General features: G+C 44.7%; 2 protein-coding genes across 4 annotated transcripts in view; one reads left to right on the forward strand and one right to left on the reverse strand.

Annotated features, from left to right (window-relative positions):
• Window positions 1–4226: 4226 nt before the first annotated feature.
• PRPF38A (pre-mRNA processing factor 38A) lies at window positions 4227–26470 on the reverse strand. The gene is made up of 10 exons (XM_033915997.1): window positions 26291–26470; window positions 23796–23955; window positions 21805–21926; window positions 19379–19464; window positions 18019–18129; window positions 15410–15522; window positions 8643–8669; window positions 8452–8549; window positions 5162–5210; window positions 4227–4429 (listed from the first exon to the last, which is right to left on the reverse strand). Exons 1-10 carry the CDS (start codon window positions 26418–26420, stop codon window positions 4387–4389), a joined length of 939 nt encoding a protein of 312 aa, XP_033771888.1. The 5' UTR covers window positions 26421–26470; the 3' UTR covers window positions 4227–4386.
• ORC1 (origin recognition complex subunit 1) overlaps window positions 26470–27788 on the forward strand; it is a 74858-nt gene continuing 73539 nt past the window's right edge. For 2 of the 3 annotated variants that reach the window (XM_033915994.1, XM_033915996.1), the window contains exon 1: window positions 26470–26720. The gene's annotated coding sequence lies outside the window, so the exon portion shown is untranslated. The remainder of the gene's footprint in view (window positions 26721–27788) is intronic. The other variant, XM_033915995.1, reaches the window with a different exon arrangement.

A 27788-nucleotide genomic window follows, 5' to 3' on the forward strand; every position in this document is an offset into this window, starting at 1 on the left:
CCAATAAGCCATGAGATTGGAGATGGCCAGGGAAGAAGTAAGACCCAACCAATTAATACTGGAAGTAGCACTTTAGTTCTTGGCTTAAAGCTGGTTTTAAATTAGAGTAAACCTATGCAAAAGAAGCCAATCTTGGTACATGAAGATGGGTAAATTTGATTTGCCTTTCCACTATAACATGCTTAAAATCTCACACTTCCCATTTGTTCTTGAATAAATTGTGCAAATGTAAAATTGAATTTAATGAGAAAAAAACTGGTTTACCTCTTCTACAGTTTACAGTACACTCAGATTATTGGTTTGTCACTGGCTACACACAGTGTTGGTAATAAAAGTGAGTATAATCATTGAAGCCAGCCTGCTGTTACTTTGGTCATCTCTTCAAAATCAAAACTAGTATTTTATATAGTGGAAGAGTTCTGCTGTACTAAGATAAGTAAAACAGAATAAATCTCTTAGGGATCCTTTTACTAAGCTGTGGCCTTGGTGCAGCAAATTGTGAGGTTTTTTTCCTGTACATTTGACCATTTTTTACCACAGCTGTAAAAATGACCTATTTGTATTTCTTATATTAAAAGCCACTATCTACTGCTGCTAATATTAGCACACAGTCATTAAAAAAGATAAATTAGGGCTCATTCCAGCCCTGTGCTAATCAGTTAATGCTGGGTAATGTAGCTGTGCTAATCCACACACGAACACCCAGTCTCTGCTCCTAACCATGCCCCCTAAAAAAAATAATAATCATTTTTAGCTTGTGGTTAGTATTTGCATATTTGGCACTTACTGCAGGATGCCATTCTAAGCTACCTTAGTACCAAACACAGCAAAGTTTGGGCAATGCTGCTCTTGAACTGTTGCTTATATTAGAGCCTTTTTTCCAGTACCCACCAGGTATATCCAAGAGCTAAAAGGCGGCCGTTCTCAAAGATCCCCAGCTCAACAGAATCCAAGGAGCAGGCCAGAAACCAGCACCAAAGTGAGCTAGACAGGATGTGAGATCAAGAGAATAGTGAAGCGGAAGCTGCTGCACAGTGTCCTATACGACAGAGCTTGGTCATTCTCTCTATCTTCACCCGCTAGTCTCTGGCTTGAGTTGTGGGACAAAGTGGAAATGTTGTTTAAAGGCTGTCCAATTGATATTTAGGTTGAAGAAAAATGACCATATTAGTCCTTACTACTGACTGCTGCATTGGCTCCCGGTGGAGGCACGAGTACTATTCAAATTTTCTTGCATCTGTTTTAAGCTGGATTGGGAATGTGCCCCAAATTACCTTTTATCTCATTTTGTATTATACAGTCCAACGAGGATAACCAGGAATTCCAATTTATTTGCTTATCCAAAAATTACTGGCTGAAGCTACAAGACTTTCTTAGATAGAACCCTTGCATTTCAAGCAAGTAAGCAGCAGACCTGGTGGGGTAATTATATTGGTGGAGTTATGTTGTCTTATGGTGCATTTCAAAAAGTAATTAAGTCAGCGTTGGTTGATAAATTTATTTCCTAAATGAGGATATCATTGTTAATCCAAATTCTATGTTGAATATATTAGGAAAACTGTTGTATTTTAATCATTTGTATTTTCGCTGATTGATTTTAATTATTTGTATTTCACTGATTGTCCAGTCTTCTACTGTGTAAACTGCCTAGAAATTGTTTGATTATGGCAGTATAGAAGAATAAAGTTATGTTATGTTAGATAGTCCTGGAGGGCAGATAAATGTTCAGTCCTGAGAAGAAAGGGACATGTTAACTCCTTATTGAAGCAGAAGTGAGAGTAGCTGTGTCTCTGGGTTATGCACTAAAGGGAGAAATTCTACAAACGGCGCTTAAGTTAATTAAGAAACGCACCTCCTTAGGCATGGCTAACGCTGGAAGTGGCATTAGGTGGCGTGAAATGCCTACGTAGGCATGATTCACAACAAGAGAGGTACTGGAAAACCCTGGCCTACATTTCTGGCACTTATCTTGCCCAGAGGCGCAATTTTGTATTCGGCACCATCACATGATTGACATGCGATTGGCGCCCGCTGCTATCAGTGCCGTATAGATAATCCGGGCCTAAGTGAAGAGGTACAGCTAGCCATGCTATAGAAATTCCTAATCTCAACCATCTAGAAACAGCTTCTCTGAGCAGGCGAAGGAAACAATGAATGTGACCATGCTGCAAGGAAAATCCTAAAACCATCTCTTCCGTGTACATGTGACTGCTATATTGGTGGTGGCACTGTTTAATCATGACAAAGTGTAACCTGCATGGTGTGACAGATGCAGCTCTGACCACCTTACTGGAAAGACTACACTTCTCCCTCCATATACGTGGGGGTTAGGGGCAGAGCCGGCCCGCAAATATTGAAAAACCGCAAATAGCTTTTAGGGCTGATTCTGACCCACCCCCGCCTCCCTCCTGGACCTCTCCCCTGCCTCCCGGATCTCCACAGACCTTACCTGGTAGTCTAGGGGTGAAGCGGGGCAGGAGCAATCTTCCTATGCTCCTGCCCCCTGCAGAGCCGTCATCAAAAATGGCTGCCGTGAGTTCCCGTTGTAGTCTCGTGAGACCACGGGAACTCACAGCAGTCATTTTTGATGATAATGATTTTTGAGCGTAAGAAGATTGCTCCCGCCCCGCGCCACTGCTAGACCACCAGGTAAGGTCTGGGGAGGTCTAGGACGCAGGAGGGAGGCGGGGGATGGAAAAAAAACACGAATAACCAAATTCACGAGTACTAAACCCGCGAATTTGGAGGGGGAAGTGTAGACGGACAATGTCAGTCTTTGCGTGCCGTCATATATTATACAGTCGACCACCTAAGTGAATGTCGGTTAAGCGCACACTTAGGTTATCCACAGCCTACCACCACGGTCCCATTTTTTTTTTTTTTTTTACATTAAAGTCAATGGATGTAAACTCCAGATATTTGCAATTCGGATAAGCACACAATCCGCTTATGCGCACTGATGTCATAGGTCCCACCTCTATTCTTTCACATTACATTCACTCCGGTTACATGCAATCACGTTCTGACTGGGAGGAAAGCCAGTTGGCAGAACAGATTGGCCACAATGGCTAGGCTTCATGCAGCGCTGGGACAGCTGGGAAAGTGAATGCTGAGCTTCCACTCCAGCTGTGGGGCATAGCTGTACTTTAGGCTCCAGCAGCCCATGTGCCATATTTAAACTGAGCTGGCTTAACTATAGTCTCCCCCTCCCCTCCCCCCACTCCTATTAAGTGCACCCTCTGTTTAAGTGCATGTAGAGACCCGGTCCAAAGGGCATGCACTTAAGCGGAGTCGACTGTACTATATATATGGAATAATAAGAAAAAAAAACCAAAAACAATAAGAGGGGTTAAATCATTTTTACAGCACTGTCCATTACCGACAGACTAACAGTACTTGTTACAGCACAGGTGTTTGAGCTGTCTAGAGTAATACTACAAGAATTAAATCATTTTGGCTATTGTAAAATAGTACTCATCATACAGTAAACATTCACACCACCCCCTTTTACAAAACCATAGCGTGATTTGTAGCACTGCCCATGGCGGTAACAGCACCGACACTCAGAGCCGTTACCTCTGTGGCCGGCACTAAAAATGCTTATGGTTTTGTAAAAGGGGGGAGGGGTCAATAAATTAGCTTATTTTAGGGAATTAGAAAGAAAAGAAAATGTGAGCACCACTAATGACTTTATTTGTTTAAAATATAAAGGGGCTTACCTTTTATTCTAATAATACACTATTAACATTAGCTGTTCAAAAAGGATATTTTAATAAGTTTCAGGATGTGTGGGGGCCATTAATAAATTATTGTAATGAATAGATATCATTTTTCCCTGATTATCATAAATGAAAGAATGGGGAGGGGGTGGATTTTCATTATTGGTTATGAAGGGAAGGAATGATTTTATTATATTGTATGTATTAAATGATATTAGAATGGTGGGTGGGAAGGGGTTAAATCTTATTTGGGGAGAAATTGTGGTATTTCAATTGATGTACTAAGTTAATATGTTGTTACTTTCTGTGCACTTGATGTAAAATATAAAATGAATAAAGAATTAAAAAAAAAAAAAAATAACCAGTCTTTTTCCTAAACTGGGTGTAGATTTTAACGGCCCATTATCCTCAGCCCCAGACCCACGAGAGCTATTCGCACTCCTCTTCTGCCCCCGAAAGGAGGAGCACTTAAGGATCACTTCACTTATTTAAGGGAAAAAAAATCCCACCGGCAACACAGCACGTGTCTTTAATATTTAGTTTCAGATTTTTTTCCCAGAATAGAATTAAAAGAAAAAAAGTGTCTTAGGGTAAAAGAAAAGTTTTTAGAAATAAACCAGTCAAGCCGTTCCAAAGTAGATCCTGAAGCTTGGCTCCACTTATTCTGCTATTCATTAGCACGCCGACTCCTCTTGTGACTTTTCTTTGACCTATAATACAGATAAAATTCTTACTGTAAGTAATTCTTTGTATGAATTGAAAACGCACATTTTCCACAGAGACAACGTCAAAGCCTTCTTCAGGGGTTGCCATTCAGCATATAACCAACAATTGGAAGAATTATAGAAACCTAAATTATACATTTTGGTGGAATACAATATGTTATATATTCAAAATGGAAAGAGCAATAGCAATACAAAGAGGGACATATACTAAATTTATAAAAATATGGGGGCCATTGACAAAATATTGTAATGAATGAATAGTAGGATTTCACTTTCTTCTTTTTAACATCTTCTTTGTGACACACATGGAGGGGGGGGGGTAGTGAAAATAATTTTTACACAATATGCTATAATATGATATACAATATGTAATATATGATTGAAAAGTACTTGAAGGGTGGGGGGAGGGAGAGGGGATAAAAATATGTTAGAATATTATGTATTAGATATAAAAGTGATATTGTGTATTCATTAATTGTATTTCAATATTTTGTACACTTCATGTAAAATTTGAAAATGAATAAAAATTATAAATGAAAAAAAAAAAAAAAAAAGCCTTCTTCAAAACCGAATACTAGAGTCGAGTGCTCGGTCTGTCAGTATTCCACACCTGCTTGCAAGCTACTTTTCATCTGCCAATTATGCAACTGTCATTTTTCATTTGAGACAAGGCATTTAAAAACTTTAGGGGAAGGAGGAAGGGAAGAAGCACGTTACCTTTCAGGTGATTTAGAATGGCTTCTGTGTCTGTGGCTTCGATGATGCCCTGTTAGAAATACAAGTAATCCTATTGTTATCAGCAGCAGTTTTACCTATTTTTACAATTCTACAATAAGAAATTGTGGAAATGGTACTAATTGGTTAATTTCAAACTTTTTATATAACTACTCATTTCTGACTTCAGGTGCATAATTTGGTTAGGGGCATCGTCTCCAAAAAGATTAATTTTCCACAGTGATGAACCTCACTTTTAAGCCAGAGTCTATAGAGCAGGGGTGTCCAACCTGCAGCCCTGTGAAGTATTTTGTGTGGCCCCAGTCAAGGGTGATGCAGTGTTTTCCTTTGCTGCCTCTAGGTGTTTACCGTCTTGCCGGCTCCCTCCTCCGTCTTGCTGCAACGTTTGTGCGGCCCCAGAAACATTTTTTTTGGCCAATGTGGCCCAGGGAAGCCAAAAGGTTGGACACCCCTGCTATAGAGCATGATTCCAATCTCTTTCTCTGTGACCATTACATATATAGAATAGAGTTGGGGTCTTGTATAGTGTGAACAAGTAGGGAATATTATGTTCTTACCTCAATCTTCTTTCTGGTAACCTGGCATACAAGACTTGGCAATTGGGTTAACTTCCCCTAACTGCAGGCTGTGCATAAGGAATCATAGTAACATAGTAGATGATGGCAGATAAAGACCCGAATGGTCCATCCAGTCTGCCCAACCTGATTCAATTTAAATTTTTTAAATTTTTTCTTCTTAGCTCTTTCTGGGCAAGAATCCAAAGCTTTACCCAGTACTTTGCTTGGGTTCCAACTGCCGAAATCTCTGTTCAGACTTACTCCAGCCCATCTACACCCTCCCAGCCATTGAAGCCCTCCCCAGCCCATCCTCCACCAAACGGCCATATACAGACACAGACCATGCAAGTCTGCCCAGTACTGGCCTTAGTTCAATATTTAATATTATTTTCTGATTCTAAATCCTCTGTGTTCATCCCACGCTTCTTTGAACTCAGTCACAGTTTTACTCTCCACCACCTCTCTCGGGAGCACATTCCAGGCATCCACTACCCTCTCCGTAAAGTAGAATTTCCTAACATTGCCCCTGAATCTACCACCCCTCAACCTCAAATTATGTCCTCTGGTTTTACCATTTTCCTCGCACACTTTTTCTTCAACTCTGCCTCTTTCCTCAGTGGGCTGTTCTGCCTCTCTTCAGTTTGTACCAAAGCATTTGATAACCACTACAACAAGAAACATAAGAAGGAGGGTTACGGGGAACTTCCCCGACAAGATAGTTTTGTTCTGCTTTGTAGAAAGTATAATGAACAATGTTAATCAAAACACAACATATAAAACAAAGTGGCACAACCAAGCCACCTATCCGAGTGCAACCAGCACTAACATTTATGGAGTTTGTATACTCTCAATTGCATTTATAATGATAATATGGTATTATACTCAACAATACCTGACTGGCATGAGAAGATCTGAAGTTTTGGACAGATAAACTTATCCTAGACATTATGCAGGCAAATAATTATACTGACATGGTGGGGTATCAGGACTCCTATGCCATGTTACCAGAAAGATTAATTTTCCCTTCTGGGGCACATGACATACGAGTCCTGATGTTTGGGACATATCAAAGCAGTCCCTAGGTCAGGACAGATAAGCCCGGCCTTAACACTGAGGACCCAAACATGGTGTCCTTTTGCACTGCTATTTCCACTCCATAAAACTTGTAAAAAGTATGAAGTCTGGACCATGTAGCTGCTCTGCAAATCTTCGGCAGGATCACCCAGGCCTCCACCCTTGAAGAAGCTACACTTCTTATGGAATGTGCTCTCAAAGAAACTGACATCTGTTTAACAAAGCCAACATATGCTGACGAAACCACCAAACCTGCCAACCCGAGACACCCCCCCACACACACGATTTTCCCATTGAGTCACTGTACTGTGTTGTGCTGTACTGGTACTATAATATGCTTCAACTCACACTGCAGCTGGATAGTGGAGAAGACCACCGCCTCAAACAAGTATATCCCCAGTCCAGGATGTTGCAATCTTTGGACTGCCAGTTGTGCCAAAGCCAGACTGATATCTCAGACATTCATGAATCCATGCGCGGCAACGGGGGGCGGGGGAGAAATACAGCCAGCACCCATCAAATCCAGACCCTTGTGGGGGTCAAACAGCCTGCACTCAAGTACTTTATAAATCAGGGGTGGGCCTTGCTCCCAGGGGGAACAGACCCGAGCTCCTTAAGTGTTAGTGCAGGCCGGCTACACAGGTTCCTTAAAAGGTTGCCTTGTTAGTTGCAGACTGCCACTCAAAGGGTCTGCGTCTTCTCCCAGGCAGAGCTGCCCCAGAGCTACTGGGGACCTCTTGAGCACCGAAAACCTCAAAATTTGGATAAAAAAAACCCTAAATGTAAAATTTCTCACAGCAGATCAGAAAGACACCTTCCAGCTCACATGCAAAAGAAAAAAACTGGAGAGAGGCAATAGAACCCACTGAGAAAGGAAGCGGAGTTGAATTTAAAAAAAGTGTACGATTCCTTCTAAACAGCCCACAGTTAGGGGACGTTAACCCAGTCGTCACCAGAAGCAGTGGTTGATGTTAACCATATTGTGGCTCTTCAATTTTACATGACAGCAAACTTAAAAGCTCGTAGCCCATGAAGATTTTCATAAGCTTCCACAGCACATATAATTAAGGATGCCACTGCTGTAAGATGTAGTGACCCAACGCATGCTTCTCATGTAGCAGGATCTATATAGTCTCACCGGAGGGATCTTAAACCAACTTTCAGCACCAAGCAGACCTAAATCTGCACATTTAGGTTCTCTATTTTCCACAACACAGATAAGCCACAATCTGAATCAGATTTAGGCTTATTCTGTAAAAAAGACACACCTACAGTTAGGAATGCAAGAAAAGCCTGGCCTAAATGGCAGTGCTTCTAAAGATTCAATGTCTACCAGCACCTAAGAACGCTTAGGCATCACTAGGTGCAATTCTAAACGCCTAGCGCAGGGGTATCAAAGTCCCTCCTCAAGGGCCGCAATCCAGTTGGGTTTTCCCCAATGAATATGCATAAGATCTATTAGCATACAATGAAAGCAGTGCATGCAAATAGATCTCATGCATATTCATTGGGGAAATTTGCGGCCCTCGAGGAGAGACTTTGACACCCCTGGCCTAGCAGATGATTTGACAACTGGGCCAAATGGTGCCTAGGAGTTAAGACATCATTTATAGACTCGGGCCCTTACTATTTAAGCAGTACCTGGAGATTTGGATCTTGATCGGTGGCGCCTTTCTCTGGATCTGCTTCTGTGGCGCCTTGGACTTTTACTGCGATGTCGTTCCCGGCGTGGTGAGGGGCTGTAAAGAATATATGAATGAATTCAGACAATTTCAAATGAAAAAAAATATATATATATCCTAGAGTCCAATAAAAAACATTTCACATCTTACCTCCTCCGCTTTGGAGAGCGGCTTCGCCTATAATTGAAAAAAGAAAAACAAATGAAGATTTTGGATTTCTATTTATAGAGAGTGTTCACATGCGGGGTGTTAAAAAGCAGCCCCAGCTCAAAGAATCTACTATTCCTTTGGATTCACCGTCTTGTTTTTGGAGGCTTATATAGTGTAAAAAAAACACACACCTGGGAATGCTTTTTTTTTTTTTTTTAATTACTTTATACTGTTGGAGTAAGGCCTCCTTTTACGAAACTGCAATAGCAGTTTCTAGCACGAGGCCATGTTTAATGGCCCACGCTGCTCCCAATGCTCATTCAGTTCCTATGAGCATCGAGAGCAGCGCAGCCCATTTAGCGTGGCTCCCCACGCTAGAAACTGCTATTGCAGTTTTGAAAAAAAGAGGGGGGTAAATCTTTTATGAAGTATAAGGAGAAATTAGGTTCTTACCTGCTAATTTACTTTCTTTTAGCTTCTCCAGACCAGTAGAGGTTAACTTTACGAATGGGTATATATCTAATCATGACCAGCAGGTGGAGACTGAAAACAAAACTTTGGGACAGTATATACTATCCTCCCTTCTCTATTTCCCTCAGTCTGCCGAATAGCCAAGCAGAACCAAGAACTGGAAAACAGGAAGAAAACAATACTCCGAACAGGAGTAACAAATAACATACCCAAATGCTGTTGGAAAATGCAGAGGAGAAATACCCGAAGGAAAATGTCCCCACAGCTCGCCAGCTAAGCCAGCCGAGCCACAGCCGCTGTTCTTTAATTCTCCCCGGCCCTAGAAAAATACTAGAACCCGCAGCAAAAAACAAAAACTGCCCGCGAAAACAGCCCCAACAACAACAACAACAACAGACAGGGTGGGGACCTCTACTGGTCTGGAGAAGCTAAAAGAAAGTAAATTAGCAGGTAAGAACCTAATTTCTCCTTCTTTAGCACTCTCCAGACCAGTAGAGGTTAACTTTACGAATGGGACGTACCAAAGCAATCCCTCTCACGGGCGGGACCCCCGAAGGGCCGATACCAGAACACGCTCACCGAACACCGCGTCCCGACGCGCCTGAACATCTACCCGATAATGTCTAACAAAAGAATACAAGGAGGACCAAACCGCAGCCTTACAAATATCCACCGGAGGCACGAGCGACGACTCAGCCCAAGAAGCCGCCTGACCCCGAGTGGAATGAGCCTTGAGAAACTCTGGAACAGGCTGCTGTTTCAGAAGATAAGCGGAAGCAATCGTCTCCTTGATCCAGCGCGCAATAGTAGCCTTAGAAGCGCCAGCTCCCCGACGAGGACCAGCCAGGAGGACAAAGAGATGATCGGACTTCCGGAATTCCTGGGTCCGCTGCACATCAGAGCGAAGGACCCGACCGACATCCAACTTGCGCAGCTGCCGTTGCTCAGAAGAGCCCTCCCGACCACCCAAGACCGGGAGAACCACCGATTGATTGACATGAAAAGGAGAAACAACCTTCGGCAGAAAGGAAGGAACAGGCCGCAAGACGACCCGCTCCCTAGACAACTCCAAGAAGGGAGCCCTACAAGAGAAAGCCTGCAGCTCAGAAATACGCCTAGCAGAAGTAATGGCCACCAAAAAGACCGCCTTCAAAGTAAGGTCCTTCAAAGAACAGTCGTCCAAGGGCTCGAAAGGCGGGCGCACCAAAACAGAGAGAACCAGATTAAGATCCCAAGAGGGAACCGAGGGCCGTAGGGGAGGCCTAAGCAACTTGGCCGCCCGCAGAAACCGAATCACATCAGGAAGAGCCGATAAACGCTGACCTGACACCAACCCTCGAAAGGTCGACAGGGCCGCAAGATGAACCCGGAGAGAAGACCAAGCCAGGCCTCTATCCAGGCCATCCTGCAAGAACTCTAGAATGTTAGGCAGAGAAGCGCGAAAAGAGGTCACTCCCCGCGCCCGACACCATTCCTCAAAGAGACGCCAAACCCGCACATAAGCCCGAGAGGTAGAAAGCCTCCGGGACCCCAACAGTGTAGCGATCACCTTGTCTGAATATCCCTTCTTGCTAAGGCGACCCCTTTCAAGAGCCACGCCGTAAGACAGAAGAGAGACGGGTCGAACAAGGGAATGGGACCCTGCATCAGAAGGTCGTCCGAGAGAGGCAGAGGAAGAGGAACCGCCACCAGGTGCCTCACCAGATCCGCATACCACGGACGTCGAGGCCAATCCGGAGCCACCAGCACCACCAAACCCGGATGGTGAACAATGCGAAGAAGCACTCTGCCCACCAGCGGCCAAGGAGGGAACACATACAACAGCCCCTCCGTTGGCCACGGCTGGACCAGAGCATCCAGACCCTCGGCCAGCCCTTCCCTGCGACGACTGAAGAAGCGGGGCACTTTGGCGTTGCCACTCGTGGCCATCAGGTCCATCAGGGGCTGCCCCCAATCTTGCACTATCAACTGAAACGCTCCGGCGCCGAGAAACCACTCTCCTGGATCCAGGAAGTGACGACTGAGGAAGTCTGCCTGAACATTTTCTACCCCGGCTATATGAGAAGCCGAGAGGTCCAGAAGATGGGACTCCGCCCAAACCATGAGCCGAGCCGCCTCCTGCGCCACAGGAGTGCTCTTGGTGCCCCCCTGACGATTGACATAAGCCACCGCCGTGGCATTGTCCGACAGGACTCTGACCGACTTGCCCAGCAAAAGGGAGTGGAAAGCTAACAGCGCCAGCCTGACCGCTCTGGTCTCCAACCCGTTGATCGACCAGGAGGCCTCCTCCGCGGACCAGGTGCCCCAAGCTGAGTGGCCCATAAACTGAGCCCCCCAACCGAGGAGACTCGCATCCGTAAGGAGCACCGTCCACTGCGGGAGATCCAGACCCACCCCCTGAACCAGGTGAGGGGTCCGGAGCCACCAGCGCAGACTGCAGCGCGCCAAGCCTCGCAGGGGAACCGGAACATCCAAATCTTGCCTCCGGGGAGACCACCTCCGGAGCAGAGCATACTGAAGAGGACGCATGTGGGCCCGCGCCCACCTCACCACGTCCAGGGACGCCGCCATTGACCCCAGGACTTGGAGGAAATCTCGCGCCCGAGGACCCCGGGACGCCAAAAGCAGGCGAATCTGAGATTGCAATTTGCTCACCCGGGCCTCTGGAAGGAAGACCTTCCCCAAGGAGATGTCGAACATAACCCCAAGGCACTCCAGACGCTGAGCCTGGACCAACCGACTCTTGGAAAGGTTGACCACCCAGCCCAGCGACCGGAGAAACTCCACCACCCGAGCCGTAACCCGGGAGCTCTCCTGCAACGACTTTGCCCGAATCAACCAGTCGTCCAGGTAGGGGTGAACCAGGATGCCCACCGACCGCAAGGCTGCCGCGACGACCACCATTACCGTGGTGAACGTCCGAGGAGCCGTGGCCAGACCAAAGGGAAGCGCACAGAACTGAAAGTGCCGCCCCAAGATCGCAAAGCGAAGGAAGTGCTGATGAGAGGCCCGAATTGGAACCTGCAAGTAGGCCTCCGTCAGATCGAGAGACGTAAGAAACTCCCCCGGCTGAACCGCCAGAATGACCGACCGCAGCGTTTCCATGCGGAAAGACGGAATCTTGAGAGCTCTGTTGACCCCTTTCAAATCCAGGATGGGCCGAAAGGTCCCCTCCTTTATGGCCACCACAAAGTAAATGGAGTACCTGCCGGTGCCCCACTCCGTAGGGGACACCGGCACCACTGCCTCGAGATCTAGCAAACGCTGAAGGGTCTGACGAAAAGCCTGCGTCTTCCATGGAGTCTGACATGGAGAAGCGAGGAAAAGGTCCGGCAGAGAGCGGGTAAACTCCAGAGCGTAACCGTCCCGCACCACCTCAAGGACCCACTGATCGGACGCGATCTCGGCCCATTTGGGGAAAAATTTGCGCAGCCGGGCCCCCACCGGAACCAAAGGGGGCGCCGGCAAGGAGTCATTGCGCAGGACGGGAAGCGGGGGAACCGGCGGAGGGATTCCCTGCCCCCCGACGGGCCCCCCGAAAGGGCTGCATGCGCTGGAAGAACCGACCCCGGGAAAAACCCTGAGCCGGGAAAGAAGCAGCCCCACGCCCCGGGCGATACTTGCGAAATTCCCGCAAACGCCCCCGGGCAGCCCCACACCTAGACGCAGGGCGGGCACGGTCCTCAGGCAGACGGGGCACCTTCGAGTCCGTCAGAGTCTGAATCAACTCCTCTAATTCCTCTCCAAACAAAAAGACCCCCTAAAGGGAACTTTAGTAAACTTAGCTTTGGACGCAGAATCCGCCGCCCAAGCGCGCAGCCACAAAATACGCCGCGCGGCCATGCCATAGACTTAGCCGAAATCCGCACCAAGTCATAAAGAGCATCTGAGAGGAACGAGGCAGCCATCGCAATCTTCGCTACCTCCTGATCCACTAGAGACCAGGCATCAGACTCCCGATCCAGGACACGCTCAGCCCACCGAAACACGGCGCGAGCGACTAGCTCCCCACAAACAGCCGCCTGGACCCCAAAGGCAGAGACATCAAAATCATACTTAAGAAGAGTCTCTAACGCACGCGCCTCCGAGACCCTAAGAGCAGAACCGTCCATAACAGGCACGGTATGCCGCTTAGGAAGTGCCGAGACCACCGCGTTCCCCATTGGCGAAATTAAGGTAGCCCTACCTCCCTCCGGGACGGGATACCCAAGAGCCAAGGCGCACACCAAACGAAACTGCGCCCATAGGCCACTGCGCCAACACAAAATCCCGCAAATCCTGACGCACAGGAAAAGAGCGGGAACCAGGACAGACCCCCTGAAGCAGAGGGGCCCCCATACGCGGGGTCTCCGGCGGCGCCACTGCAAAAATGCAGCACCAAGGAGACCTGCTACACAGGTCTAAAAGCTCATCCCTCTGAATAAAAAAGCGCACCACGGACGCATCTGCTCTGGAAGACGGGAAACCCGCCGCCCCGCTGCCAACAGGCGTCCCCCCTAGAGGATCCTGGAAGCCCGCCAAAGCAGCCAGGTCCTCAACCAGGCCAACACGCTCCTCCGCCCACCAATTCGCAATCCAAGCCCCCCCGCGGGCGCTTGGAAGAGGGAGGAGGAAGAGGGGACGCCAAACGAAAAGAGGGAGGCAAAGCCATAGGGGGCGCGGAGGGAAACCCCCCCGAAACCCCCCAGGCGCACGTGGGACCCCCAAAAGTCCGCACAAAGAAAGAAAATAAATTGGGGGCAAAAAACCCCTGGGGGTCCCCAGGGACTCCCTGCCCCAGCAGGGGTCCATGCTGAAACCTGCCCCTGTGTTCGCCATACAGGGGGAAGGTCACCTGAGGTTGCAGACAAAATGGAGGGGCCAGACAAAGAAAATGGCGAAGTTCCCGCCAAAAATGCTCCCTCCATGGCCTGTAGCGGCTGAGAAGACTGAACAGTCTCAGCCGCTAAGACAGGCAAGTCGGCATCAGCTGTCAAAAAATCAGCTGAGAGGGAATCCTTCGGGGAATCCCTCCGTGGGCGGTTGTGGAAGACCGGGCTTCCCCACTGCTCCAAGCCGACTCGCGAGGCACCATCGGCGGGGAGCTCTGGGCGCCTGCAGCCGCTGCCGACGGAGCTCCACCACCTCACCGACCCAAACCGCCGAGTTCAGGCCGGCCGCGAGTGCCTCGCGGCTGGACTAAAATTGTGGCCTACTCCCCCGGAGAAGGGCACAATTGCTCCAGACGCGACCTAGCTATAAAAAAGTGCTGGTTACATGAAAAAATACAGTAAAATACAGTTTTCTTAAAGGGAAACAACCCTTCAGACCAGCACTACCTCAGGATTTTTTTTTTTTTTTTTTTTACAGAACAGACTCCACAGGCTCTCGAAGCAATATGCCTTGCTTGACTTAGGGGGCAAGGCTTACTGCTGAGGCTCCTCTAAAAAAATGTGGGGAGGTGGAGGAAGTGGGGGGAGGGACCCCGCTCGTGACCCGCCGGGTTTGACACCCCCGAGGTCGGACGGACCCCCAAACAGGGCCCGACCAAGCTCCGTCCGGCCAAAAACAGGGACAATAAACCCCTAAACAAATTCCAACAGCCCTACCAAGGGAGATGGGTACAGATCACATCAACACCTGCTGGAGACTGAAAGAAGACTGAGGGAAATAGAGAAGGGAGGATAGTATATACTGTCCCAAAGTTTTGTTTTCAGTCTCCACCTGCTGGTCATGATTAGATATATACCCATTCGTAAAGTTAACCTCTACTGGTCTGGAGAGTGCTAAAGAATAACTCTTACTTTAATTTTTTTGTTCACACCCGACTCTGTTCTTCAGTTGTTTGTTACACTAACTCTGTGCGACCTCTTACAAAGATCAGTACAGCTGCGTCCTATTGGATGTAGGCATCTAATGCTAGAAAATGTGCAAACTTTCAAACTCCAAGATCTACTTGGGATTGAAATAAATATTAAATATATATTGGATTGGTTAGTACAATGGACCAAAAAGAGGGAGAGGTGTAACCAGGTTCAATTTCAACCATGATTTCCCATGACCCTGGGAAAGTCACTGAACTATCCATTACCCCAAGTACAAAAAATTAAAAATCGGCACACTAGGGACAGAGATAGAACCATATGCAATATCTAAACCACTTTGATTGTATCACAGAACGGAGGTAAGAATATAATCCAATAATCTAATTATATTAATTTTATTACTGCTGGATTAATCCCAAACCATTTTGCTGGTCCTACAGGTGATGCTGACACACTGGAAATACATATATTCTTGCAGTGTTTCACCGTTACCTTCTTGGAGATCTGCTTCGACTCCTCCGATAGCGTGGTGAAGGAGATCTGCGTGGTCTGTCTAAGTCTCGATAACTTCTTCTGTGGTGATCAGGTGATGGGACTCTGTCCATCTGAAAAGCACAAGGGAACAATTCTATCATACAATTTCACTTAACTACACAATACAATTCTGACCGACTTCAAGAGGACTGATCAATGTTTATTGACAAAACATTCCTTTGCTGCAAATCCATCAAGATGATACAAACAGAAAGCTATACCTACTATAGGTGTACCATATCGCTTCTGCTCCAAAATGGACACCAATAACCTGTGAAAAGGAGATGGTGAAAGCTAGAAAGATGCTTGGGTGCATAGGGAGAGGAATGGCATTAGGAAGAAGGAGGTAAAGATGTCCCTGTATAAGACTCTGGCGAGATCTCATTTAAAATATTGTGTACAATTCTAGAGACCACACCTTCAAAAAAAAAAAAAGGATAGTCCATGGTCATCATAAAGTGCATGGGGACAGACTTCAATATTATGGAAGAAAGGTAGAAGGAGATACAATAGAGACGTTTAAATGCCTACATCTTTCTACTGAATGAGGGGGCACAGGATAATGATGAAAAGGAACAGACTCAGAAGTAATCTGAGGAAATACTTCTCGGAAAGGATGGTGAATTTATGGCAGGGGTGTCCAACTTTTTGGCTTCCCTGGGCCACATGGTAAAAAAAAATGATTCTGGGGCCGCACAAACGCTGCAGCAAGACAGAGGAGGGAGCCGGCAAGACGGTAAACACCCAGGGGCAGCAGAGGAAAACACTGCATTGCCCTCGACCGGAACCGCACAAAATACTTCACGGGGCCGCAGGTTGGACACCCCTGATTTATGGGATGGCCTCTCATTGGAGGTGATGGAGACAAAAACAGTATTTGAATTCAAGAACACTAGGGACTGGTACATAGGATCTCTAAGTGAGTGATAGGGAGAGTAGACGGCATGGATGGGCAGACTGGACAGGTCATATGGTTTTTATCTGCCTTCATTTTTCTATATTTTGATACATCTCTCAAGTTCTGGTCCGATCAGGTGAGAATGCAAAGGAAGGAGAAATTAGATCTTACTTGCTATTTCTCTTTCCTTTAGTCTCACCAGACCAGTCTAGATACTTGCCTGATTCAGTATTACAGAGTGGGCCTACTTAAGAAAAGACAGTATTATAGTGGATGCTGAATATCATTACATTGACTAGAAAATTAAACAAGCCAGATTAGTACAGATTAATCCTGCAAACAATGATGACAGAAAGTCATGTCTTTCTCTTTCACACATGCAGAACACAAAACCTCACCCAGCATAGAATAAGTAACCATGAACTAAAAATAGAAATAAAAATTAAACTAAACCCCCTAAGAAGCCAGACTCTGCATACAGTGCAACACTAGGGAAAGAGAAACTGTGATGCTTGTTCCCTGGTATTTTACAAAATATATAACCTAGTGATGATTGGAATATGTCAGTTTTTGAAATTCACATCTGGTATATTTAACAAATACAAAAACAAAAACCAAAACAAGCCCAACCCCCAAATTGAAAATATTATACCATTTTAATGGACTAAAAACATTTTTAAATTAGTTTTCCAAGGCCAAAACCCCTTTCCTCAGGTTAGGACAATACACTGCTGTTATGGTACCCTGCTCTGACCTGAGAAAGGAAGTTTTGGTTTCTGAAAAATTTTGTCAAAAAGGTATTAAAATTAGTCCAATAAAAAGATAAAACCTTATTTCTATTTTCGTGCCCCTTTTATCAAGCCGTGGTAGAGCATTTTAGTATCGGAAAATTTACCTCACCAGCCTGCGCTAAAACACTCTACCACAGCTTGATAAAAGGGGGACTTTATTTATTAATGTTTATTAACACAGCTACCATACTACTTTATCTTAAATGGCAAATCATTTTTTTTTTTTTCTACCTTTGCTTTTTCTCAATTGTGTTGATCCCAGTCTCTGGTTTCTGCTTTCCTTGTTTTCTCTTAACCCTTGCCAGGATTTCCTATCAGCTTTATTTTCTGCCTCTGTCTAGACCAGACATGGGCATCTCTGGTCCTCGAGGGCCGGAATCCATTCGGGTTTTCAGGATTTCCCCAATGAATATGCATGAGATCTATTTGCATGCACTGCTTTCAATGCATGTTCATTGGGGAAATCTTGAAAACCTGATTGGATTCTGGCCCTCTAGGATCGGAGTTGCCCATGTCTGGTCTAGACTAAATCCTCTCTTACCATCTAGTCCTCAATTTCCCTCTTTTCACTGTGTCTACATGCAGCTTGCCACCTCTTTCCCTCACCACAGCTCTCCTATTTCATTTCCTCTTATGCCCCCAGTATCTCACTAACTATGCTCTTCCCCATCTGCCCTTTTTCTTATCCCCTCCTTACATCCAGCATGTGCTCTCTTTCTATATCCCCTTCCATCCAGCATCTGCACACCTCTCTTTTTCCTTCATCAGTACCTGCCTTCTCCCCCCACCCCACTTCCACCAGCGTCTGCCCCCTAGTATCCCCACAGCAGCTGCTGCATGCAATTTGGATTAAAAAAAAAAGTTCAGCATCTACAAACCTTTTCATCGTCATCATCATCATCTTCACTGGACTCCACGTCATCCATATCTTCTTCTAAAGCGCTAATACGAGTCTCCAGCTGCTCAGCTTCTTCTAGCACATAACGTTTCTGGACAGGGGGCGGGGTGTCAGATTAAAAAGACAGGATATCAATTTAGATACATCTGCACCTAGATTTCTGAAAAATCAACGATTTACCTCTAAGAATCAGTGCTTCAAACTGCAAACTCAGAAACCAGTACCAAAACGATGTGTTCCAAGAATAAGAGTAAGCTCGCCACAAAAAAAAAAAAAAGTGTAACTATATACAAACTGAAATTAGCTAAAGTGTGTATTAAAATGCCATGAACAACATGTGCCGAGGGTTTTTTCTCAGTTTATATCTATGAAAAACTTCTATCCTGAAATCGACAAGGAAATGATTAAATATCTAATACTTGCAGTTTCAGATCTCTCTCAACCGGTCACTGCTGAAGCATATTAATATTACCACCAAATCAAGTAAAATCAAAGAGTGGAAAATGGCTTCAAGGGCAGGGGAGGTGACCACATACGTTTAAGACCATGTACATATACTTCTTTTGGAAGAGGCATGAGATGTGGTTGGCAAAGGCAGTTAACAGGACCCCCTTCCCAGTGCTGTCTCCTTATTCTTTTTACGGAATGTTTTCAAACAAATTTAGTAATTTGATTCTAGTATTAGAGACAATAGTCACTAGAAAATGGATTTAGCTTATGGCTAGATCTTGGGGGCCCTATTTTACCAAGTCATGGGAATAATGCAGCTTAATACAAAAAAAAAAATAATAATAAATTTAAAAGTAAGCATCCAGTGCACATTAAAAAAAAAAAAAAAAAAAAAAATTACGTCAGCTCATTATGCAAATTGAATAATGCTGTTTGTGAAGGCCAACACCTCTACACATAACACTGGCTAATGCGTAGCCAGTGCCCCTGGGATAAAGTAAACAGGTTATGCAGTTATCAATCTGGGCTACCGTTAAAACGTGTTATTTCACCAAATGTCCCATTTTATGCAATGAGACTTAGTTACTAATATCTGGAGTTTAAGATGTGTTATTTAACACGTCTTAAATAGCCCATGTTTATATTCCCCCCTAAATATAGCTGTTCCCAACCATTTAATCCCATATGAAAAATACCAGAATCCTCTAAAGTACTGCTATCGCACTGCTAGACATATGCGGCACTGTTCATGAAAACATTTAAGAGATTGTAAGCTCTACTGAACATGGACTATCAAAAAAACAAACAGGACAAGTTAGGGGTCAGGTTGCTCAAGTGAGAAAACATATCCTTCCAGTTAGAAAGTGGAAGAGCAGCCATCCTGTACCCACCTGCAGCCGAGGTAAAATGATATCACAAACACGCTCACTATGCAGGAGTTCGTCTATGAATTCATCTACGTGCATCAGTTCAAATTCTGAAAAAGAAGCATCCAAATACAAGTCAGTCTCATGCAGTTTATCCAAATAATTCCCACACCAGGAGAAACAAAGGAAGGAATTATACAGGCTAATGTCTATTTTCTTGAATTAAATTGAAAATTCTCGGAACTCAAGTATATGAGATAATCTAATGCCACATATGATAAAATAGTATTTAATTTCACATTTATAGCCTGCTTATCCACAAAGTTCCAAGCGGTTTACATGTTAAAATCTAATATTTTCTTATAACAAAAGTATGTCATCAACGTGAATCTTAAGAAACATAGAGACATGATGGCCTATCCAGTCTGCCCATCTGCAGTAACCATTATCTCTTCCTCTCTCTAAGAGATCCCAAGTGCTTATCCCAGGCCCTCTTGAATTCAGTCTCTGTCTCCACCACCTCTTCCAGGAGACTGTTCAACGCATCTGCCTCCCTTAATTAATCAAGGTACATCTAAAATAATGATCAAAAAGTAATTTACAAATCTTTAACAAATGGTATCATTAATCAGAATTCTCCTGAGGAACGTAAATCTCTTGTTGGTTTGCATACAATTATCAAGTTTGTCAAATAACTAGGACATAATTCATATAAAATCAAGCTTTAAAAATCTATTCTTGCTGCAATTGGCAACCAGTATAATTCTCATAACAATGGAGTAGCATGAGCATATCTAAAATTTCCTCTAAAACTAATTTAGCTGCAATATTCTGCAATCATTTCATCTGTTTAGCAGAAATACCTAACAAGCAAATAATACAATAATCCATGGAGGTAAGTACAAGAAACTGAACAATAAATAATCTGTAAATGACTTCTCTCTAAGAAATGTTTAATTCTATATAACAATTATAACTTGAACCAGACTTTCCTAATCAGATTATTAATCTGAGTTTCCATTGTTAGGCCCCATTAATATAATTTCTTCTTTAAAATTTCACATCTGTGTTATTAAAGGTGGTAGATGCATGGAATAGGCCTCCTGATAGAGGTGGTGGAAACAAAGACTGTGTCTGAATTCAAGAAAGCGCAGAACAGGCACATGGGATCTCTTAGGGAGAGGAGATAGTGGATGCTGTGGATGGGTAGACTGGCTGGGCCATTTGGCCTTTATCTGCCATCATGTTTTTATGTTTCCACAAGTATTTACACCAGCCACTGTGTTGGTATGAACACTCACACTTACAGTTAGTTAAGCACAAGTCTGTGCTTATGTGTCTAGTAGGGAAATGCAAGGCCATGCATATAGGGAAAAAGAACCCGATGTTCAGCTACCAAATGGGGGGATTAGTACTAGAGGGAAGTAACCTTGAAAAAGACTTAGGTGTGTTGGTGGACACAACAATGAAGTCAACAGCACAATGTGCAGCAGCCTCAAAGAAGGCAAACAGAATATTGGGTATTATTAAGAAAGGTATTACAACCAGAACGAAGGAAGTCATCATGCCGCTGTATTGTGTGATGGTGCGACCACTGTGTCCAATATTGGTCGCCGTACCTAAAGAAGGATATGGAGATACTTGAGAGGGTTCAGAGAAGAGCGACAAGAATGATAAAAGGTATGGAAAACCTTTCATACCTTGAGAGGCTAGAAAGGCTGGGGCTCTTCACCCTGGAAAAGCGGAGACTCGGAGGAGACATGATAGAGACTTACAAGATCATGAAGGGCATGGAGAAGGTGGAAAGGGACAGATTCTTCAGCCTATTGGGAACTACAAGAACAAGGGGGCACTCAGAGAAATTGAAAGGGGACAGGTTTAGAACCAATTCTAGGAAATTTTTCTTCAGAGGGTGCTGGACACCTGGAATGCGCTTCCGGAGGCTGTGATAGGACAGAGTACATTAAGGGGATTCAAAGATGGATTGGACAAGTTCCTGAAGGATACAGGGATTGAGGGATATAGATAGAGGTAGAGATAGGTTCATAAAAGGTTATAGATAGAAGAATAATGAGGATTGAAAGGTTTTAGTCAAAGGATCACTTACAGGTCATGGACCTGATGGGCCGCCACGGGAGCGGACTGCTGGGTGCGATGGACCCCTGGTCTGACCCAGCGGAGGCAATTTCCTATGTTCTTAGTGCATTTTGATGCGAGCCTACAAAATACAAACCATTTGCACCCACTGTCTTAACATTAAAAAAAAACCAACCAACCATTAAAAGGTTGACCCTATTTGAGCATTCCTTGTTTTTATGACACTTTTTTTTTCAACTTTATATTCTATTTTCCAAACAATATCCTCCAACAACCGGGTGCCTAAACTGACATGACCCATAGAGAATTAGTCCCTGTGTGTGCACAACTGTAATTAAAGATTAGCAGCATACCTCCATTCCTGTTTTGGCTCTTTATTTTCCGATAATCATTGTACAGTGGTTCAAGGTATTTGTAGCAATCAGTGGCTATGCCTGTTAGTCTCATATATAAGGCCCCCAACATTCTGACATACCTGCAGAGCAAATGGATACAAGACATTTAGCAAGGGATGAAAAATGTAATCCTTTATAAGAAAAGAGCAGTTTCCTCAAATATAAACTTATTTTATCTATTTTAAAAATTTATACACCGCAATTTAAAGGAGTATAAATTTTAAAAAAGCACCCCCCAAAAAACCAAAACAGTCCTGCAAAAGTATGCTGTTCCATTCTGGCGGGTGTTTCAGTGATTTTGGTTTCAGTATTCAGCAGTTGGTTCCTGAGGAAGGGGGCTCTTCAGACCCCCAAAACGAAGTTCCATTGGACCAGTGTAGACAAGCCTTTTGTGCTGCCTTGTGCTTTTGACTAATGGAGAAGCTAAGTACCTTTTAGACCAGTGTTCTTCAACCTTTTTACACCCGTGGACCGGCAGAAATAAAAGAATTATTTTGTGGACCGGCAAACTACTAGGACTAAAATTTTAAAAACCCTGTTTCCGCCCCATCTCCGCGAGCTCAGTCACCTCAGTAACTATAGAAAAATAGACAAATATAGTGCAAAATATAGACAGCAGATATAAATTCTCAAAACTGACATGTTTTGATCACTAAATTGAAAATAAAATCATTTTTCCTACCTTTGCTGTCTGGTGATATCATGAGTTTCTGGTTGCGTTTCCTTCTGTCTGTGTATCCTTTCTTTCTGCACTCAGGCCCAAGAATTGTCCCTTTTTATTCCCTCCCTCTTTCCTTCCTATGTCCTTAGTGCCCCCTTCCCATGTCTTTAGTGCCCCCAGTGCCTTCTTCCCATGTCCTTAGTGCCCCTTCCTGTCTTTAGTGCCCCCAGTGCTCCTTCCCATGTCCTTAGTGCCCCTTCCTGTCTTTAGTGCCCCCAGTTCCTCCTTCCTATGTCCCTCTCACTGCCTTCCATACTTTGTCCCACCCCCACCCCCGAAGCCAGCCTGCCTGCCTGTCTAACTCTCTTCCTCCCTCCCTGGCCAAAAGCTAGCCTGCATACCTCCTTCCCTCCCTGCCCCACAAAAAAAAAACCAAGAACCTCCCTCCTTCCTTTCCCCTGCCTGCTGTTAAAGCCGACAGGAAGTCTTCTTTCCGACGTCAATTCTGACGTCAGAGAGGACGTTCCGGGCCAGCCAGCGATTGGCTGGCCCAGAATGTCCTCTCTGACGTCAGAAAGAAGACTTCCTGTCGGCTTTATCAGCAGCGGCAGGGCAATAAGAGAAGGGGACCCGGGGCTGATTTTGGTTGCTTCTGCACCCTCGGATAAGAGGCAGAGACTGCTCCAACCTTTTTTGCATGTTTTTTGGTTGATTATCATTTTGCACCATTAGCACACTGGTTTGTGCACTAGGTACACGTTTGAACACACACGGGTGAGCCCGGGGATGTAACACTCTTGTGGGTGTATGTATGTGACAGCTGGCGCATTAGGGGTTTTGTCCCCATTGTGAGCTGTGTGATCGAGGGCTCCCCGTTTATCACAAAAATGATTAACCCTTTTAATAGTACTTTCAGGAGTTTGTTGGTTAGAGCTGTCTCTACCTTTCATCCCTGTTTCAGGGTTAGGGAAGATTTCCTTTTTCCCGCTATAAATTTACAGCAGGCATAAACCCAAACCAGCGGCTGCTGAGGACAGTCTTGATACAATTGATGAGATGCATCAAAACTCTGCTCTGGACAAAATTGTTGAGCCTATTATAATATACAGAAGTATTTTAATAGGCAAAACTATAAAGCAATTTTTGCACCAGAACAAAAAATAAATAAATCCTCTGTCCTACTGAGTGAACTGATGTAAAAAAATTTTAGCATTCACAAATTTCCCAGAGTCTGCAAGAGACACCCAGACATCCTCCTGCCTCCCACCCACACAAGAAAAATTCTCACTTGAAATCTTCATTCTTTATAAACTCAACAATGATATCTTTTTCTGGTTGAATCTGGAGCATTTTCAGGGTCAAGCATAGGAAAGGAGTAGGTTTTATGTTTCCTCCATAAACACCACCAACGTATTTCAGCTCCATGGCTTTGTCCACGACAAGTTCAGCTGCAAGAAGAATAAAACATTTGCAGAATGTGTGTTAAACCACAAATAGATGTGAAAAAAAAACAAAACAGCGTTCCGTTTACATAATTTTGACCTGTGTCAAAAAATGGCAAATTGTTAATAGCCTGGCCCAATGCTAACATGAGATGCTGGTTTGATTCCCAAGCTTTGTTTCTGCTCCTCTAGCTAGTGATCTTAAAGGGTTGCCATTCAGTCTGTAATATTCATAATGTCACACAATGAATACCAGCAACTTATCCCGCAGAGGAGAGAATCCTGCATTCACCGTGGGCCTCATCTGGGGCAGCCTCCTTGGAGCGGCTGGGGCACGGGCAGTGTGTCTGGGAGGGAATGCATGGATGGGAGAACATCGAGGGGAGGAGACATAGGCATCCTGGGACTGTCTGCCAAGTCTCTTCCCTGAAGAAGCCCTTTCTGGAAACGTCAATCGCTCCTCCTAAACTTACTTGCTCCACTTCATCACTGACCCTGAAACCGTGGATTGAAGACAAAGTTTTATTTTATTTTTCTTTCCAGCTTATGATTTATCTTTAATCTTATCTATTGTTTTGCCTTTCGTCTTTGTTTTGTTCTATTTCTATCATTTAAATTTCTCCAGAATTCTACTGTTCAACGGCTCCCCCTTCTGCTTCTATTCCTTTCTCTCCTCTCTTCTACCTTCCAAAGTATTTAGATCAATGCTGTCTTGTTAAAATGTTTATTTTATTTTTATTTTTCCTCTAACTCTACTTTTCACTTCTCTATTACCCTCCAGGTACTTTAGTTAGATTGTGAGCCTTCGGGACAGTAAGGGAATTTTTCAAGTACCTTTCTTATTTCTAATCTTAATGTATATTTTCTGTAAACCGCTTAGAACCTAACGGATGTAGCGGTATATAAGAAATAAATTACATTACATTACATTATCTCATACAAGCTAAAAATGTTCTATTAAAGTCCATCATCTCTGAGATGTCCTCATGATGTAAACACCCCCATAAGAACAACAAAATTGTCTTCAAGATGTAAAGAAGTAAAAACAAGAACGTATCTCAAAAAGCTTTACAATGATGTCCTCAATCTCTTCACATAAGCAGTATCATCTATTGTTCATGAAATTACATGCGATCCAAAAAGTCAATGCAAATCCAGATGAATCTTCCTCCAAACATTTATAATTCCAGCAATGCTTTTCTATTGATGTATCAAACCCTCATCTTTACATGAGCCCATATTTCACAATAAGCATCATCAGGAGTTTAAATTTACCGATATGCATCAAGACTATGCCTTATAAAAATATACACAGTACAGGGGAGGTTAAACTAGAGGCCTCCTCCCACCCTATCCAGGTACGGATAAAACGCATGGTACTACGTTCCCAGTCGAGGGCAATTGAGCTGAATGTCAGGGGAGAGAGGGAGGAAGAAAAAAATTATTTAAAAGGAGAGCGGTACTTGGGGTGATTGTGTGATGATCTCAGGGTGGCAAAATAGGTAGAAAAAGCGATAGTGAAAGCTAGGACGATGCTTGGATGCAAAAGGAGAGGAATGGCCATCAGGAAAAGGGAGGTAATAGTGCTGTTGTATAAATCTCTGGTGAGGTCCCATTTGAAACACTGTGTACAATTTTGGAAACCATGCCTTCAAAAAGACATAAATAGCTGCTACATAATTGGTTAGTGGTCTTTGTCATAAAGCATATGGGGACAGATTTAGAGACCTCAATATATTTACTCTGGAAGAAAGATGGGAGAGAGGGGATATGATAGAGACGTTTAAATATATCTGTGGTGTTAATATTCAGGAGGTGAGTCTTTTTTAAATGAAGGAAAACTCCAGAAGGAGAGGGCATAGGATGAAGGGGTAATTTAAGTTAACACTTCTTTACAGAGAGGGTGGTAGATGCGTGGAATAGTCTCCCGGTAGAGGTGGTGGAGAGACAAACCCTGTATCTAAATTCAAGAAAGCATGGGGCAGCCATGTTGGACCTCTTAAGGAGAGAAGGAAATAGTGGATGCTGCGAATGGGCTTTCCCCTGCCATCATCTTTCATAACCCTGCTCCCCGCCCAGGCCAGCAGTTTAACCCTCCCCCGGCATCCTATTTGTCTTGATTGTTTTTAGATTGTAAGCTCATTCGAGCAGGGACTGGACAGCGCTGCGTAGGCCTAGTAGCAGTAGAGGTTACCTACGGTACAGCCACAAACTGAATTACCCGGAGGACAGAATGAGAGCTTTTTGCCCTGAACGTGCTGTAGCTTCCTGGAGGCCCCTTTGTTCCCTCTGCAACCTAACCAGAACATTCTCCCGCTGTCTTGCGTTTCTTTCTGCTCACCCGTCAGCCCGAAGCATTCTTCCTTCCAATATTTCGACTCGTAGATCCGCGTACGGATGATCTTCTCCACCAGGTACTGAGGATTAGTGCCATGGATACTGTGGGCATCTTTCACCGTGCGATTCGCCATGTTTACGGAAGCCCCGACTACGCACAACGCCAGCTTCCGGCGCCGAATATTGACGTCAGCACCTTGGCGGGCGGAACGGTGTGACGCAATTGGAGCGAAAATCCAGTCTGGAAAACTGAAGCAGGTTTTAGTTTTAAGCGCCGTAATTTGTTTGAGTGTCTTTTTTGTTTTAGGCACGTGTTTACTTTTTCTTCTCTATTTGGAGAGATTCTACACAGTCTTTTACTTTTTAAAGGTTCTTATTGTGTGGGTTCGTACGGCGATCTCTTTTGGTGAGTTGTTTGTGCTGGCAGGCATAGGGTAAGTGTAACTTTAGTGTAAAAATCATTTTTTTATTGTTGAGCATCACATAACCACTGGCAAAACACAAATAGCAGGATCAACCAAAAAGATTCAACAAATACAACATTTTCACTGTTCACCCCCCCAAAAAAAAACAACAACAACTATCAGTGGCATAATAAGGGGGATGCTGGTGGGGGTGCGGTCTGCCCCGGGCATGGTCTTTGAAAGGGGTGCAGGCAACTGTCCTCTCTGCACCCCTGCTGCGTGCTTGCGCCCCTCCCCCGTACCTCTTTAATTTACCCTGCGTGAGCAGCATTACAAACTTGCTGCCTGTGTTGGTGTCGCCTCTCTTTGACGTCACTTCCAGACCCCGCGCCTAATACATGATGTCGGAGGGATAGCCGACATGATGTGGGCAACAAGTTCATAAGTCTACTTGCGCAGGGAAAATGAAAAAGGTGTGATGGAAGGTGGGGAGGTGGCACAGTGGTTAAAGCTACAGCCTCAGCTCCCTGAGGTTGTGGGTTCAAACCCACTCTGGACCTTGTGACCTTGAGCAAGTCACTTAATCCCTCCATTGCCCCAGGTACATTAGATAGAGTGTGAGCCCATTGGGACAGACAAGGAAAAATGCTTGAGTATCTGAATAAATCCATATAAAACTGTTCTGAGCTCCCTGTGGAGACCACTGCCCCGGGCACTACTCATCCTCGCTACACCACTGGGTGCTAAATTATTCCACTTGTGTAGGTGGAATTCAGGGTCAATTAACAAGCTATAGGTGAGGCCTTTTTGTTGATCTAGGTTAATATATCTGCCCATAGGCAGCAGAACACTTTTGTTTGGGGGGGCCCGGAGCTCTGCCCTAGCCCCGGTGGAATTCTGTGGCATGGCCTGTCACCAGCTCCCGATTCCACCTCCTCCCGGCGGTGTATTTTAAATCTTTGAAGCAGCTGCTGCGCAGCGTCGTTGAGCAGGCCTGCCCCTGGAAGTAGAATGAAGGGTTCCAGGGCAGGCCTGCTCATTGATGCTGATTGGCGGCTGCCCCTAAATATAAAGTACAACACCAGGAAACAGGTGGGA

This window comes from Geotrypetes seraphini, chromosome 12, assembly GCF_902459505.1.
Source record: "Geotrypetes seraphini chromosome 12, aGeoSer1.1, whole genome shotgun sequence".
In the NCBI taxonomy this organism is placed as follows: domain Eukaryota; kingdom Metazoa; phylum Chordata; class Amphibia; order Gymnophiona; family Dermophiidae; genus Geotrypetes; species Geotrypetes seraphini.